This window comes from Polypterus senegalus, chromosome 4 (genome assembly GCF_016835505.1).
Source record: "Polypterus senegalus isolate Bchr_013 chromosome 4, ASM1683550v1, whole genome shotgun sequence".
NCBI classification, from domain to species: Eukaryota; Metazoa; Chordata; class Cladistia; order Polypteriformes; family Polypteridae; genus Polypterus; species Polypterus senegalus.
Window position 1 is genome coordinate 32,958,220 of NC_053157.1, and position 16,149 is coordinate 32,974,368.

At 38.8% G+C, this 16,149-nt stretch overlaps 1 protein-coding gene across 2 annotated transcripts in view; it reads right to left on the reverse strand.

The window, feature by feature from the left end:
* Positions 1-1,942: 1,942 nt before the first annotated feature.
* Positions 1,943-16,149, reverse strand: part of wdr91 (WD repeat domain 91) — a 68,097-nt gene continuing 53,890 nt past the window's right edge. For both annotated transcript variants that reach the window (XM_039750421.1, XM_039750420.1), the window contains exons 13-16: positions 7,545-7,653; positions 3,795-3,907; positions 3,165-3,362; positions 1,943-2,797 (exon numbers count right to left, since the gene is read on the reverse strand). In XM_039750421.1, coding sequence (XP_039606355.1) covers positions 2,630-2,797; positions 3,165-3,362; positions 3,795-3,907; positions 7,545-7,653 — 588 coding nt within the window. In that variant the 3' untranslated portion in view covers positions 1,943-2,629. The remainder of the gene's footprint in view (positions 2,798-3,164; positions 3,363-3,794; positions 3,908-7,544; positions 7,654-16,149) is intronic.

The window sequence follows — 16,149 nt, forward strand, 5'->3', positions numbered from 1 at the left end:
GTCAAAAAGTATGCAGAGAGTTTTAATATTCTAGTTTGCAATTGGACACAAATAATTTATCACTTTCTACCTACAAAAACGTTTGTCTGTGTTTTTAACAAATTGATAGTGTGTGTGTTTAGAGGTCTGTTAGATCCTGCAAGCCAAATAGAGTTGACAGAGCAGTCCTTAGGAGTACAATTGGTGTTATATTCATCTGAATCTGTTAAGAAAAAGTGAGATTACTAAACATTAACCTAAATCACAATGTACACCATAGGGGATCCCAAATAACTAACATTTGCCTTGTCACCTTGATGGCTGGTAATTCAACAAAAAACTTCTGTAATTCTTTACAGTATAATTCTGTATGAATATAGGCTCAAGGGAGAGTATGTTGATGTCTACACTTGGCAGTTAGGAGATGAAAGCTAAAAAATGATCTGGAGTAATGTGTTTAATCGCACATCCATGACACATGGGGCCCACCATGACAAATCTATATATATAATTCACTAAGGCAAGACACCCATGGAAAGGCAAGACAACCATGGAAAGCACGCTGGAAGGGGCGTGGATTCACTAGGCCGCCGACATGTGAGACACCTATGGCGCACGCAGGAAGGAGCTACGCCCACCAACTCCAAGACCATTGGATACGACGACAACTCACACAGCCACGCCCACCAACTCGGACGCGACGACACAGAAAAACCGGCGTCATTTATATTCGTCTGTCGTAGAGGTCACATGCAGCTCCGACCCACGTTGACTGTTAATAGAGGCATGTTTCTTGCGGAGGTGAATCGCCATATGCAGCGTGTAAAACTGTTTGCGAGGGGTATCCCATGGGATCCTTAAAACATTCCTTTACAACTGAGGTTTAAACACAATGAAGTGAGCAGTCTTTAAAAAACGAGTTTTCAATGACGACGCATGACTGCATGCACCATAGCAAACTGTTGAACACGCTACATACAATGCGTCTTCTTAGATGCTCCTGCACTTTGTACACACCCACCTCGCTGCTACACACACCCACCTCGCTGCTACCGTGGTCGAGTGTCTTGGTGGATTATATATAGAAAGGCAGCCAAAACCGCACAGAGCAATGAAAAGTCTACGTGAGTCACAGCTGCATCTGGACTGTACAAAGACGACAACGACTCGAGTGACGAGTTGGAGGTGGGCACATGAGCAGGCAGTGCATACTGGATGAGAAATCAGCAGACTAGCATGACGGAGGGACCGAGTGGACGTCCTTATCTTCTCCTCACGTTCCACCCTCCGCACCTGAGTGCCGCACGGACGATTGTGTGTTGGTTCGTTCCGTGCATTGTTTCTTGCTGATTTATTACATTACCGATTTTTCAAATGTTCATTTTCTCCCTGTGCTTAAAAATTATTAAAAAACCGGCGCGATTATGCGGCATATGGTACGCCGTGGGTTGGCTAGTACAGAATAAAGCTTTAATATCTGGAGCAAGCAGGTGTTTCACGTTTAATAAGGCCACAATCAATGAGATCTATATGTCGTATCTAGCCAAATTGGGGCTACCAGCACTGGCCCTAGTATACCAAAATCTTACCTCTAGTGAATTGTTTTCAAGTAGATTGCATCATTTATTGTAACTTTTTTTAAGTATAAGTTTAAAACAGTAATTGAATAGCAATCTTTTCCCTCAACAGAGGCTAGTCAGCATAAGTAACTCTATGTTCTGTTTACATGTATAAGCAGAGCTGAAATCAGATTCTTGTGTTACAGAATGTATAGTACATGTGCATAGCATTATAAATGACCACAAAAAATCCAGTTTGAACTTTTTAGGTATAATTACATAATGTAACTTCAAACAGAATTAACAATGCAGAGAAAAGGAATGAATGACACTGGGCTTGTACATCTTGATGCAAAAATACCCCCCTCCCAAATTACAGTACAGCCCTAAAACACAAGCATACATTTCTGATGATTTTGTGTTTATTCCACTATACTCCATTGGTCCTCTTTTATTCTTGGTTAGGAGAAGTACATAATTACAAATAATATGATTGTGTTACAAAAACAGCAAAAACATATACAGTTATTGCACCATGTTAAGTATAATTTAGCCATTTTAATAAATTAAACTAATATGGACTAATAAGACTTTCTTGTCAACATTATTAACAGTATATTGCCACAATGGCAATTGTAAAAATTAAATAAAAAATCATTACCAGATTGGTCCACAAAATATACTGAAACTGCAATACTGAAATCCTAAAATAGGAAGAACCTGTATATAAATTTCTGACTTTCAGAGAACCTGATATTTTTTTTTAAACTTAAGATACATTTAATACTAAGTTTTATGATTTCATTGTAAAAGAAAAACAAATGAAAAGGCCACTGGAAATAAAAAAGAATAATAAACAGAGAAAACACTGCATCAGTCAATACACTTATGATCATCTAAACCTTCATTATAAAAGTCTGATCTAGAATAATTGTTTACAGATGCAATGTGTATTTGTATTTAGAGACGAATGCCTGTGCTTTTTACACTGATACCATAAAAACATTTTAATGATTAATGAACTAGCCTCTTTAGTACACACTGATTTTCTTCTACCTGTATATTTCACATTTAAAAATGAAACACTATTTTCAGCAAGACTTTTGTGCTAGTAAAGTGCTCAATTTTATTTTACCATCCATGGAAGCAGTCAAGCATGTCCCGCAATCCAGTGCAGTACACCAGTCAACAGTAACAACAGGGGCTTTGTGTCCTCCGAGTGCCATGATGTTTTCCAAACCCTTTTCCTCTTCACTGAACTGAGGAAAATACAAAAGAAACATAAGCGAGTGGTATACTATGTATATGCAAATATTAGCAGGTCACCAGAGTATAAAAAGTAAGTGCATGAAGGGTATATTTTATATTTAAATAAAAACCTTAACAAGTAATATTCAGTATTACATTAATGTCTCACATACAGGTATAAGAAAACTGTTTGAAAAAGTAATCTTGTAAAGTGTAACAAGCAAGTTTTCTTCTCAGAATTAGCATTGAGATATGGTTCAACATCCTGAACTAACCCTAAAGGTGTGTATATATATATATATATATATATATATATATATATATATATATATATATATATATATATATACATACATACACATTAGAGAATTTCTGTACCTTATAGATGACACCTCCATTTGAGGAACATGTGAGGACATAGTTTCCTTCTGAGTCAAAGGCAAATAGTCGACCACGTGGGACCTGAACTTGCTTATAGCCACTGTACCCCGACAAGATAAAAGGACCTGTCGCATCAGATGGTAGCACATACTCTGACTGCTTGACTCCACTGCGATGAATATTCCACTGGATAAACTAAAAAATGAACAGTAAGCAAAGTGAATTAATAATATTGTAGCTTTAGGTAAAGTTATTTCTAAAAGAAAATTAACAAATATAAGTTCAAATTTATTGTCATATATACATAGCAAAAAAGAATTCTTACTTGCATGTCACTTACAGACTAGTGATAATAATACAATTTATATATATAACAACTGAAGATGAATACAACACTATAAATTAATTGCAAATCAGATTATGAAATGAGATACATTAATGCAGTTGTCAGTACAAGTGGCTGCAAAACAGCTTTATGATTTAAGGATGAAAACTGTCCTCTGAATCTAGTGGTGTGATTAAAGTAAAAGCATTTACTTCAACAACAAGGCAATGTCATCAAAGACTTGGGTATTTTTTTAAAGGTTTGAATAGGGATTATCTTTTTTATAACCATAGCAGTCATACCTTTCCATCTTCTCCAATACTGAAAACTGTATTTTCATCATAACTAAACTCCACCGAGTATACCTCCCCTTCATGGGCCTTCCAGCTCATTACACTTTCATACCTCTGCATGTCTGTTGGATGACATAAGAAGAAAATGTGAAGAAGTCAGCTATTTTCAAATGCTCATTAGTTATCAGTTAACTTCACAGCTTTAACCCAAATCAAGAACACTAAATAATGAACAGAGAACATTATTTTTGATTTTGATATACTTTGATAAATAACAATAAGAAGATTCACTGAAACTAAAAAAGCAACTTAAATTATCACTGTAATGCTGCATTACCTAGCCTTGCATTGGTAAGTAATTTTAAGCTCTGGTCCATTTGTTTGCTATGGGGCTTCAGTTTGTTCAAAACTGCATTAAAAAGAGAAAAAAAAAACACCCACAGGTTCCCCCAAGTTCAAAATTTTGGGTCAGGACTACGGTCTTCCACTGATCATATTAATGATGTGTGCAGATTTTGCAGGGATTGGTCCAATGGTGTGGATTTGTATATTGAACACATTTTGAGCTTCATATATTAGACACTAACAGCAAATACTGTTCCCAACAAGATAACATTTGACATTTTATTTAATGCAAAAAAAAATATATATTCTGACAATTGAACTTGCATGTTTATTTTTTTTCCCAAATGTTGCAGAAGTTACTCAAATGAAAGAAAAATTAGTACAGTACACTGAAAGTCTGGATAAAGCATCATTAAAAACAGAACATATTAATTATTGACTGCAAATTTTGTAACATGATACAACAAAGTAAAGCTAATTTATCATTTCAATATCTAAATAATGAATGCTTTGGGGGTAACAAATTTACACCAAATTACCCAAAGGTTACCTGTTCAAGAGGCAATTTAATAAAAAAAAAAAAGAGAGATGATAAAGTTGTTTTCTTCTTAATGTTTACTCATATCTATACTTATAACATCAAGTACATGTGCTTTTAAAAGTGTATGTAAGCATACCAAAGGCAAAAAACATTTCAGCAATAGAGTATTTCATGTATTAAAATATTTTGAAAATTAGATTGTTATACATTTTCTATTTTAAGTAACCTATTAATGCACCAAAACACTCACTCCCTGTCTAAGTGTAGTACAGTAGCTCATATTTTTAATTAATAATAGAATATATCAAGAAGAATTTTTCCTCCCTGCTTTGTAGGTAACAACCCTTTTAAATTAAGAGCCAAATGTGTCTATTTTACATGCAAACTTTTTAAGCATATTCATCTTGTATTTTTCTGATAAACATCTTATGAACATTTTAATAGAATTATGGCTTGTAATTTTTAATAAGTATTTTGTTTTCTTTTATGACATATGTATTATGGATAAATATTTTGTGTATATGTTTTATTTAGTAAAAAATTATGTATTTTAAGGGGACTTATTTATTGTAGTACGTTTATATTATATATATATATATATATATATATATATATATATATATATATATATATATATACACATACACATAGTCCACTATATATACCACCAACCCCAATTCCAATGAAGTTGTGTAAAACGTAAATAAAAACAGAATCTAATGATTTGCAAATCCTTTTCAACCTATATTCAATTGATTACACTACAAAGACAAGATATTGAATGTTCAAACTGATAAACTTTATTGTTGTTTTGCAAATCTTCACTCATTTTGAATTTGATGCCTGCAACACGTTCCAAAAAAGCTGGGACAGGGGGCATGTTTACCACTGTGTTATATCACCTTTCCTTTTAACAACACTCAATAAGCATTTGGGAACCGAGGACACTAATTGTTGGAGCTGTGTAGGTGGAATTCTTTCCCATTCTTGCTTGATGTACAACTTCAGTTGCTCAACAGTCCGGGGTCTCCGTTGTCGTATTTTGTGCTTCATAATGCGCCACACATTTTCAATGGAAGACAGGTCTGGACTCCAGGCAGGCCAGTCTAGTACCCACACTCTTTTACTACGAAGCTACGCTGTTGTAACACATGCACAATGTGGCTTCGCATTGTCCTGCTGAAATAAGCAAGGACGTCCCTGAAAAAGATGTCGCTTGGATGGCAGCATATGTTGCTCCAAAGCCTGTATGTACCTTTCAGCATTAATATTGAATTCACAGATATGCAAGTTACCCATGCCATGGGCACTAACACACCCCCATACCATCACAGATGCTGGCTTTTGAATTTTCCGCTGATAACAATCCGGGTGGTCCTTTTCCGCTTTGGCCCGGAGGACACGACGTCCATTATTTCCAAAAACAATTTGAAATGTGGACTCGTTAGACCACAGCACACTTTTCCAGTTTACGTCAGTCCATCTCAGATGAGCTCGGGCCCAGAGAAGCCGGCGTTTCTGGGTGTTGTTGATATATGGCTTTCGCTTTGCATGGTAGAGTTTTAACTTGCACTTGTAGATGTAGCGACGAACTGTGTTAACTGACAATGGTTTTCTGAAGTATTCCTGAGTCCACGTGGTAATATCCTTTACAGAATGATGTCGGTTTTTAACGTAGTGCCGCCTGAGGGATCGAAGGTCACGAGCATCCAGTGTTGGTATTCGGCCTTGCTGCTTATGTGCAGAGATTTCTCCAGATTCTCTGAATCTTTTGATGATATTATGGACAGTAGATGATAAAATCCCTAGATTCCTTGCAATTGTACGGTGAGAAACGTTGTTCTTAAACTGCCGTGCTATTTGCCTGGTGAACCTCGCCCCATCCTTGCTTGTGCGGAGCCTTTTGGGAATGCTCCTTTTATACCCAATCATGACAAACACCTGTTTCCGATTAACCTGTTCACCTGTGGAATGTTCAAAACAGGTGTTTTTTGGACATTCCTCAACTTTTCCTGTCTTTTGCTGCCCCTGTCCCAGCTTTTTTGGAACGTGTTCCAGGCATCAAATTCAAAATGAGTGAAGATTTGCAAAACAACAATAAAGTTTATCAGTTTGAACATTAGATATCTTGTCTTCGTTGTGTATTCAATTGAGTATAGATTGAAAAGGATTTGCAAATCATTGTATTCTGTTTTTATTTATGTTTTACACAACGTCCTAACTTCATTGGAATTGGAGTTGGTGGTATATATAGTGGACTATGGCCTGCAGCTTATCCCGGCCAATATGCCCAAGCTACCAGGTGGAGCCCTTCCTGCAGTGTGGAGATCCCCAATTCCAGCAGGGCATCATGGAACTTGGAGTTTTCCTTCACACCCCTGCTGGATACCATGGGGTCCACCAGAAGACGCTGCAGGGAGGTTCAAGGACTTATATTGTCCGTATAGCCCGGAGGTACTTCCCTGTCACGAGTACGGAAGTAATAAAGTACTTCCGGGCTGAAGAAAAAAGAGGAGTTTTCACCTGACCCGAAAGTGCTGGGTAATCCCATGGACTGAGGGACCAGAAGCACTTCCGGGTCAAGGACTATAAAGGATTGTGGGAAACCCCAGAGCGTTGAGCGGAGTTGGGAGGAAGGGTGACAACGCGTCTGGGAGTGGAGGATTATTGTATTGAGTATTGATTGTTTATGAGTATTGTGGAGTGGAGGGCACTTTGTGCACTATATTATTGTCCAAATAAATTTAATTATTGGACTTTTATCTGGCGTCTGGTCTGAGGGTTCAAGGGGACGACAGCACCCCCTATCTGTCACAATATATATAGATAGATATAGATAGATAGATAAATAAATAAAATAATGTGTCGCTTACCAAACAGTCGAATAATTCCATCAGCAGCTCCAGTTACCAGCAAGTTCCCATTATGATTAAAAGCAGTGCAGTTTATAGCAACTGGCTCTGGTACTAGTGAAAACTGTAGCTAAGGAATAATAAGAATAACATTAAATCAGTATATCTGTTTACAATATTATTTGCATGTACAAACAAATAAAATTCTAACAGTGACATAACTATTTTGATATAAAAGCACACCAAGCAAAAATGTATTCAGCATTATTAGTATCTTTTTAATTAAGGGACAAAATGCCATAACCAAACACAATCCAATGAAAAGAAAAAGTTTATTAAGGATTATAATCTCTCAGACCAATTTCTATATCCAAAACTACCCTTTGCCAGTGTGTCACTGTTATTCAAGAATTTACTATTTTTATTGATAATAACTTACTACCCCTCTATTAAATCTTGAAAATAATAATATATTGTTATCTCTGACCACGCTCCTCTTATTTAGGAGTTTAAATCATTATGCCTCACAAATACAATTCACAATTGGTAACTTAATCCATTAATGCTGTCTGATGAGGACTTTATGAAATTTATCTCAACACAAATTGATACTTTCTTAGACACCAATGTCTCCCCAGAGACCTCTGCAGGGACACTCTGGAAAACACTTAAGGCAGTTTTAAGAAAACAAATTATATTGCAACTCTCACATAAAAACAAACTGCAGACAAGAAGGGCATCAGAAATGATTAACTGATCAGGAATATACAAAATCTCCAAATCAATTATTTTATAGGAAAACATTGAATCTACAATCAGAGTTTAATCTTTTGACTCAAAAAGGAATTGAGCAAGTGGTCTTTAAGCCAAGATAATACACAATGATAATACACAAAGAAAAAAGTTCAATAAGATATATACATAATAAATAATCAGGATGTTTAGAATGCATTTAAAGTTTAACAATGTAGCAGGAAATAAAACTATACTACAAGTCCTTATAAACATTGCAATGTAAAGAAAGCAGGGTCCAAGCCAAGGACTTAATTGATAAAATACAGCTTCATATTCTCTGCATAGAATTCTTTACTTTTCAGGTGATCTGAAATTTAAGATATTATAAACTTACTGCAAACTCCAGAAAGCTCAGCACTATTAATGCTAAAAATGTTTACTTAAAAATAGAGAAACTAAAATTCTACCATAAATACTTCATCAAGTGACCATTACTGTCTCTCCAAGAAAATATAAATACTTAATGGAATGTGAATCATATAGACCAATTATGTTTCTTAATAATTATGTTAAGATCCTGGCAAGTTATTTTATTTAAAAGAACAGAGAATGAACCATCCTCTATAATATTAGACCAAATTAGATTCATTATGTTTTTTTCAAAAAAACAGACAAATACTCAGTATCCAACCTTTGCTAAAGCTCTGTATGGATAGATAATGTGTTCTGGCAATGTTCTACACTTAAACTATTTTGGGGGGAACTTTTGTATATTGGACAACCTTAGATCACTCTTAATGCTTAATTGAAAATGATACCAGTCCAGATGGGATAACATTATGCTATGAAAAATCTGCTGTAATATTCTATATAGCATACTACGTGCACAAAAACATTTTTTACTCAGATTAGGCAATCCTAACCCACCCCTATAACTCAGTCATAAAGTGAAGGTGTACATCTTAAATTGGAAAAAAATAATCTTTATAAGGATTTGTTCACAATGTTTTCAGTATTTAGCAAGAACTGTAACTGTAAAGTAATCACATTGGTGCTGTGCTGAACGTTTCTATTTTGTTGTTACACTTGTCATGTTTTTCTTTTTTGGCATTTGCAGCATCACAGCTTATATTAACCTCAAAGTTGTACTCATGCTTGTGACTAGAATATTTTGAAAATTCTAGTATATGGTAAGCAACACAGATTGTTAAGAACGTTTCACTTTGCAAAAGAATATCTTGATTGGAAATAATATACAAGATGGAAGAAATGTGCCATTTACAAAATAAATATATTGGTGACAGCATTATCAACAATTTAGAACAGAACTGGTGGTGTCACACACGTGCGAGTAGGAGGCAGCTAAAGGGCCTGAGTAATTGTAATAAAACATCCGACCGGGGGCGGCGGAGTGCGCCGACTGTCTTTCTCAGTTCCCTACAGACCTTTCCAGGGAAATGGTGCAAGGTTTCGGCACCTCAGAAGACATCACTTCTGGTGCCGGTCCCTTAGCTGACATCACTTCTGGCACCGGCCCCTTTGCCGATGTCCCTTCTGGTCCAGACGACATCACTTCTGATCCCGGCCCTTTTGATGATGTCATTTCCTATATGGGCCTTTAAAGCCTCCATCTTTGTCTCTTATGATCAGTTCTGTTTTGGACTCTGTTCTATGCAAATCGTGCTACTTATTTTGACTTTTGCAGCCAGGAACAATAATATATAGGTGGCTGCCCTAAATCTTTATGATGTCTTGGACTCTTTATTGTCATAGTGGCATAGTCAGCAGGATGAAGTCCCAGAAGAAACCGGGACACAAACTAATAAGAAACCAGGTAGGAAAGTACCGGGGCCGAGTGCGTTTGGGGTCAGGAAGGGCTCAGTACAGGCTCCACTCCCAAAATACAAACCCGGGTTGGTAACTTACCAAGTGGAGAGTGTGAAAGGAACACACAGACGTAGGCTGGGTTTCTGGGGATGAAACGAAAAGGGCTTATTATGCTCTCTCGGAGGAGAGAGCTGAGCTGCCCATTGGGACTAAGGTCCCAGTAAAATATGAGCTATCCCAGGAAGCATGAAGAATAAAGAAATGGGAGTTTGATCTGGAAAGATCGATCCAGGAGCAGGCTATGCGCCTCTGGAAGCAGGTGGCCTTATGGCTAAGGCCATTTGAATTGACCACCTGTCAAATAGTGCAGCAGGTTGCCTGCTTTATTTTTCTACAGGGCCTTCCCAAAAACTTGCCAGACTGGGGAGATTTCCATTCTATGGAAGATAGCTTATACAGCTCATAAAACCACCCATGCCAGCCTTGAAATCTGGGAGAGCAGAACAGTCTTCTAGTGGATTTCCTAGAGATTATATCCTACAAAATAAATCTCTTCCACATAAATCAGAGCCTGTTTCTGAGTTCCCGGGTCGCCATGTGTGCAACCTACCCGGGAACAAGGCGGGAAGTAGGTGGAGGGCAGGAGATGGTTTGCACACTCTGGCCAACCCCCTGACGTTATTAAATATGGGACCTATAGTCATTAATGGTTATAAACTAGAAGCTCTGTTTGATTCTGGCAGCAACATTTCCATTGTTGATTGCCGATATATCTTACCGCGACAAAGAATTAAAGAAAAGACCAGTATAAAATGCGTATGCGGAGAAATCTGTATGTACGATTCCGCCCTATGTTTCATCAGTCAAGGAGGATTGGTAAAAAAAATTTCCCATGATCCACCCTAATCCTCCTTTTCCAGTGATTCTGTGGCGGGACTGGTCTGATAACAAATGCGGTAAAATATTGACTACTCCCAATAATAACTCGTCTCAAGCTGTCTCCATACCGTGTACAAAGCCAGTGGAGAGAGATTACGGAAGCCCAAGAGGAGGACGGGGAGACTCCTGGACCGTCGCAGGTGAATACGTCATCCACCCGTGCCTCAACAAGTCGGGAGGAATCCCCGCCCCTTGAGGTCAGGCCAGACCCTCTCTCAGAGATACATTTTCAATTTAGAAAAACGCCAGCTTCTTTCAAAAGGGAGCAGTGGAATGATGACTCCCTAAAATTTACAAAGAATGCAGTGGTCCTCGTCAATGGCCAACGCACACATCAGTCCATGCCCCAGGGACCTCACTTTGTAATAGAAAATGATCTATGATATCGGGTTGCGGAACATGGAGCGGAGGTCCAGAAACTGTTGCAGGTTTATGAATTAGTACACGGCCACCTCCTTGGAGGCCATTTAGGCTCCGAAAAAAACTTTAGAGCAGATCAAGTTCCAATTTTATTGACCGGGAATTAACGAGGAGGTTCGCCGTTTTTGTATTTCTTGTCCAGAATGTTAATTACGGCAAATTCCTAGGAGGGACCATGCTCCTCTCATTCCCCTTCCCTTAGTTGATGTCCCCTTTGAAAGAATCTGGGTCGATATTGTAGGACCCTTAGAGTCCTCAGGCTGAGGACATAAATACATATTAGTCCTCATGGATTATGCGACCCGATACCCGGAAGCTGTTCCCTTGCACTCAACTACATCTAAAGCAAACGCACAGGAAGTAGTAGGGGTCTTTGCGCGATGTGGCATCCCTAAAGAAGTCCTAACGGACCAAGGGACACCTTTTACCTCAGAGACGTTCAGGGAAACTGCCAAGCTACTGAAAATAAAGCACTTAAAGACTGTGGTGTATCATCCTCAAACCAATGGTCTTGTAGAGAGGTTTAATCAGACTCTCAAGCAGATTCTACACAAGGTGGTCAGTGGGGATGGGAGGAATTGGGATCAACTCCTCCCCTCATTCTCTTTGCCTATCGGGAAGTCCCACAAGCCTCTACGGGGTTCTCACCTTTTGAATTATTATACGGACGACAACCCAGAGGTATATTGGATATTTTGAAAGAAGGCTGGGAAGAAGAGGCTCTTCCCTCTACAAATATTTTGGAGTATATTGCACAATTACACGACAGATTTGGAAAAATCAGACCTATTTTAAAGAGTAATATGGAAGAGGCACAATCAGAAAAGGCTCGCTATTATAACCGTGGCACGACACTCCGAGAATTCCATCCGGGGTACTGTGTCATGGTGTTAGTTCCCACCTCCCATTCTAAATTACTCGCCCATTGGCAAGGCCCTTATGAAATTAAGGAGAGGAAAGGACTGGTCGACTATTTGGTGAAACAACCCAATAGTAGACCAAGCCAGCAGGTTTATCATGTTAACTTGCTGAAGCCGTGGAAGGAAAGGGAACCTGATCCCTCCTCTGCTCATTCTTTGTTCACAGAGACACCCTTAATTTCTGCAAGGAATTAACTGCCAGACAAAGGCAGGAGCTGGAATCAGCTATCATGTCCGTCTCAGAGGTGGCGAGTGAAAAACCAGGAAGGACCTCTCTGATAGCGCACAATATAGTGACTGAACCGGGGGTTATAGTCCGAGAGCACCCCTATTGACTTCCTGAGGCAAAGAAAGCAGACGTGGAACTGGAAATCAAGCGAATGCTGGAGCTAGGAGTGATAGAGGAAAGTTATAGTCCCTGGTCCAGTCCAATCATATCTATACTAATAAAAGGCAAAGCCCTCACTGACTGACTGACTGACTGACTCACTCATCACTAATTCTCCAACTTCCTGTGTAGGTGGAAGACTGAAATTTGGCAGGCTCATTCCTTACAGCTTACTTACAAAAGTTAGGCAGGTTTCATTTCGAAATTCTGCTCGTAACGGTCATAACTGGAACCTACTTTCGTCCATATACTGTATACGGCCATAGCCTGCAGCTCGGTCGCCGTGTGAGGCGAAGTTGCGTCTCGCATCATCACACCTCCCACGTAATTGAGTGCCTGTCCATGTAAGGTAAATATTCGCGGGTGAAGGACTGTGCTTAGCATATTCATAAGTGCAGCTACTGTGGAAACCCTCTGACGCTGAACAAGCCTTTGTACACATATCAATAGGAAAGCAAGGTGTAAATAGACAAGCTGCCGCTAAATAGTCGCAGGCAAATCCACAACTTAATACTGGGAATGCCAATTAAACATCTTAGATTCATGAGTACCGATTTGGGTAGTGATCACTTCGATGAATGAAACCTGTTATCTTTACAACGGTTGACAAACACGGAATATACCTTCAAAACAACATGTCCTCCAAATATGAACCCGATTGAAAGAAATAATGATAATCAAATCCTTGATGACAGCAACACTCATAACAGTGACAAAACAATTGCATTGACAATCAGGTTATGTTATTTTTAAAATGTTTCCTTTTCTTTTTCATAACTTTTTCATAACAATTGAGAAGGCAGCAAAACAATATGAAGCGAGTGACGCATACAAGCATATTCATAAGTGCAGCTACTGCGGAAACAAAGCACAGTGTAAACCTTAAGTTTAAATTAAGTTCATAGACACGCTGCCACTGGCGTTTATCATGCCTACGACGAATACGATATTCACGAGATACAAGTTTACTGAGAGGACGCAGAGTATAAATGAGACTTTTGATCACTTTCTAACGGAGTTAAAATTGCTGGTGAAGGGCTGTGCTTATGCAAACGAAGATGAGATGGTCAGGGATAGAATAGTGTTTGACACAAACTCAGCGAAAGTGCGAGTGAAACTTTTAAGTGCCGGGTCTGAGCTAAAGTTAAATAAAGCCGTGGACATCGCAAGATCACATGATATATTCACGAGATACAAGTTTAAGGAGAAGACGCCGGGTATAAAGCCTTGATGCTAAAGACCTGGCGAAGTCATGGAGAACATGGAAGGACGAGTTCACATTATACACAGAACTTGCAATGCCGGTGGCAGAGGAAAACACTAAGGTCAGATTATTCCGTTATCTTATTGGAGAGAGCGGCAGAGAATTGTGTCAGATGCTGACCGGTGATGTAAGACCTGATGAGTTAACCATGAGCTTGAGTGGTGGGCCGTCAGGGCCTGCAAGGCCTTCTCTGCTGGCCTAAAAAAATATCTGAATCACAAACTGATGTTAATTATATTTTGTCCATGAATACTTATTAAATAATTCCAAATAGTCTGTCTGCTTCCTTTCATAGTTTTTCCGATGGTTGTGCTGCTTCCAGACATGTATTTTCGTATTAAAGCATTTAACCAATCACATTTCAGCCATCATTTGTTGCCAGGCAGAGAGGCCTTCACAATCCGTTCTGCAGGCCCTCTAACACAAAATAAATGTCGATTAAACTGTTGCTTCAACCAATCAAATTTTGAGTTGGTGTCAGTAGGGCAACATCACCATATTCAGACCCATTGGTTGGATAGAAGCCAATATGAGGAACTCTATGAGGCCACTGAACGCACCGCAGGCGCTCCGAGCGCAAGATCCTCGCGCGCTACCGCCAACTCCATGGCAGGATTCTGGACAATATTATTTCCCAGACACAGACCAGATTTCAAGACCATGAAAAACTGATGTTTGTCACGCTCCTCGACCCCCAGAAGTTTCGGGAATACAAGAAAAATTTCCCGCATGCAGCCTTCTCTAGTTTAACACAGAGCCACGGAGCACTTTTTGATCTGTCTCGGCTAAAAACAGAACTGACTGTAATGTATGCCATGCATGATTTTGCAGGAAAATCTCCCACTGATCTCCTTGACTTCCTTCATCAGAAAAATCTGAATGAGAGCATGGGGCAGCTGTACACATTGGTATAGTTGGTGGTGACCATTCCCATGTCCACTGCTTCTGTCGAGTGGACATTTTCAGCCCTAAAGCGAATTAAAACTTATGCCAGAAATATGACAGGGCAGGTTCGACTTTCAGCATTAGTTTCAATGGCGATAGAAAGGGACTTTTTGATGGAGCTGAAGCACACGGATAATCTGTACGACAGAGTAATTGAACTGTTTTTGAGGAAAGAGAGGAGAATGGATTTTGTTTACAAATAATCCGAATTTTTGGTGAGTAAAATGTTGCGATTTTGCTAAATACTGCAAGTTTATGAGTTATTATTGATGTTTTTTATGTATGTCGCGGCTGTAGCTGCAGTAGAAAGGAACTCGTTCACCCCTGGTTTGTCTATTCAATAAAGGCATTTATTGTGGCTACAGGAGTTATCTATCTGCGATGCAGTGGCTCATTATACTGTATTTCTGCATATTAAGATGGTTTTTATAACCATAAATTAGTTTTTGAGGGGTGGGTTGATTCAGACGGAGCACTACTGAAGGCCTAGGTGTGAAATGCACGGTCCGCCACTGGCAGATTATACGTAAATTTGATGAACATTACAACCCGAAAATAAACAAAACTGTAGAGAGGTTCAGATTATACTTCTCCTAGTGTGTCTCTCTAAACCCTCCGTGCGGGAACATTACCGTAAGGCTTAACCATCTTATTGTTACACCTTCTACGTGCACCCAACCGTCCTTATTATGAAGTCTTCCTTGCTTTACCGCTGGCTGCTTCTTTCCATTCACCTTCCTAGCTCTTTATTTAAACAGTTTTCCTTCTCACTTTTCCGCTCCTTGGCTGTCTTCTCCCTTTTCGTTCAAAATACTCGCCTCCTTGCCTTTTTACAGTCAGCTCCCTTTATGTCACACCATGGTACGTTTAGCACAAGTTAATACCGGGAATGCCTGTTAAACATCTTACATTCACGAGTAGCGATTTGCGTAGTGAACACTTCGATGAATGAAACCTGTTATCTTTACAACGGTTGACAAACACGGAATGTACCTTCAAAACAACATGTCCTCCAAATATGAACCCGATTGAAAGAAATAATGATAATCAAATCCTTGATGACAGCAACACTCATAACAGTGACAAAACAATTGCATTGACAATCAGGTTATGTTATTTTTAAAATGTTTCCTTTTCTTTTTCATAACTTCTTTAACACACTACTTCTCCGCTGCGAAGCACGGATAT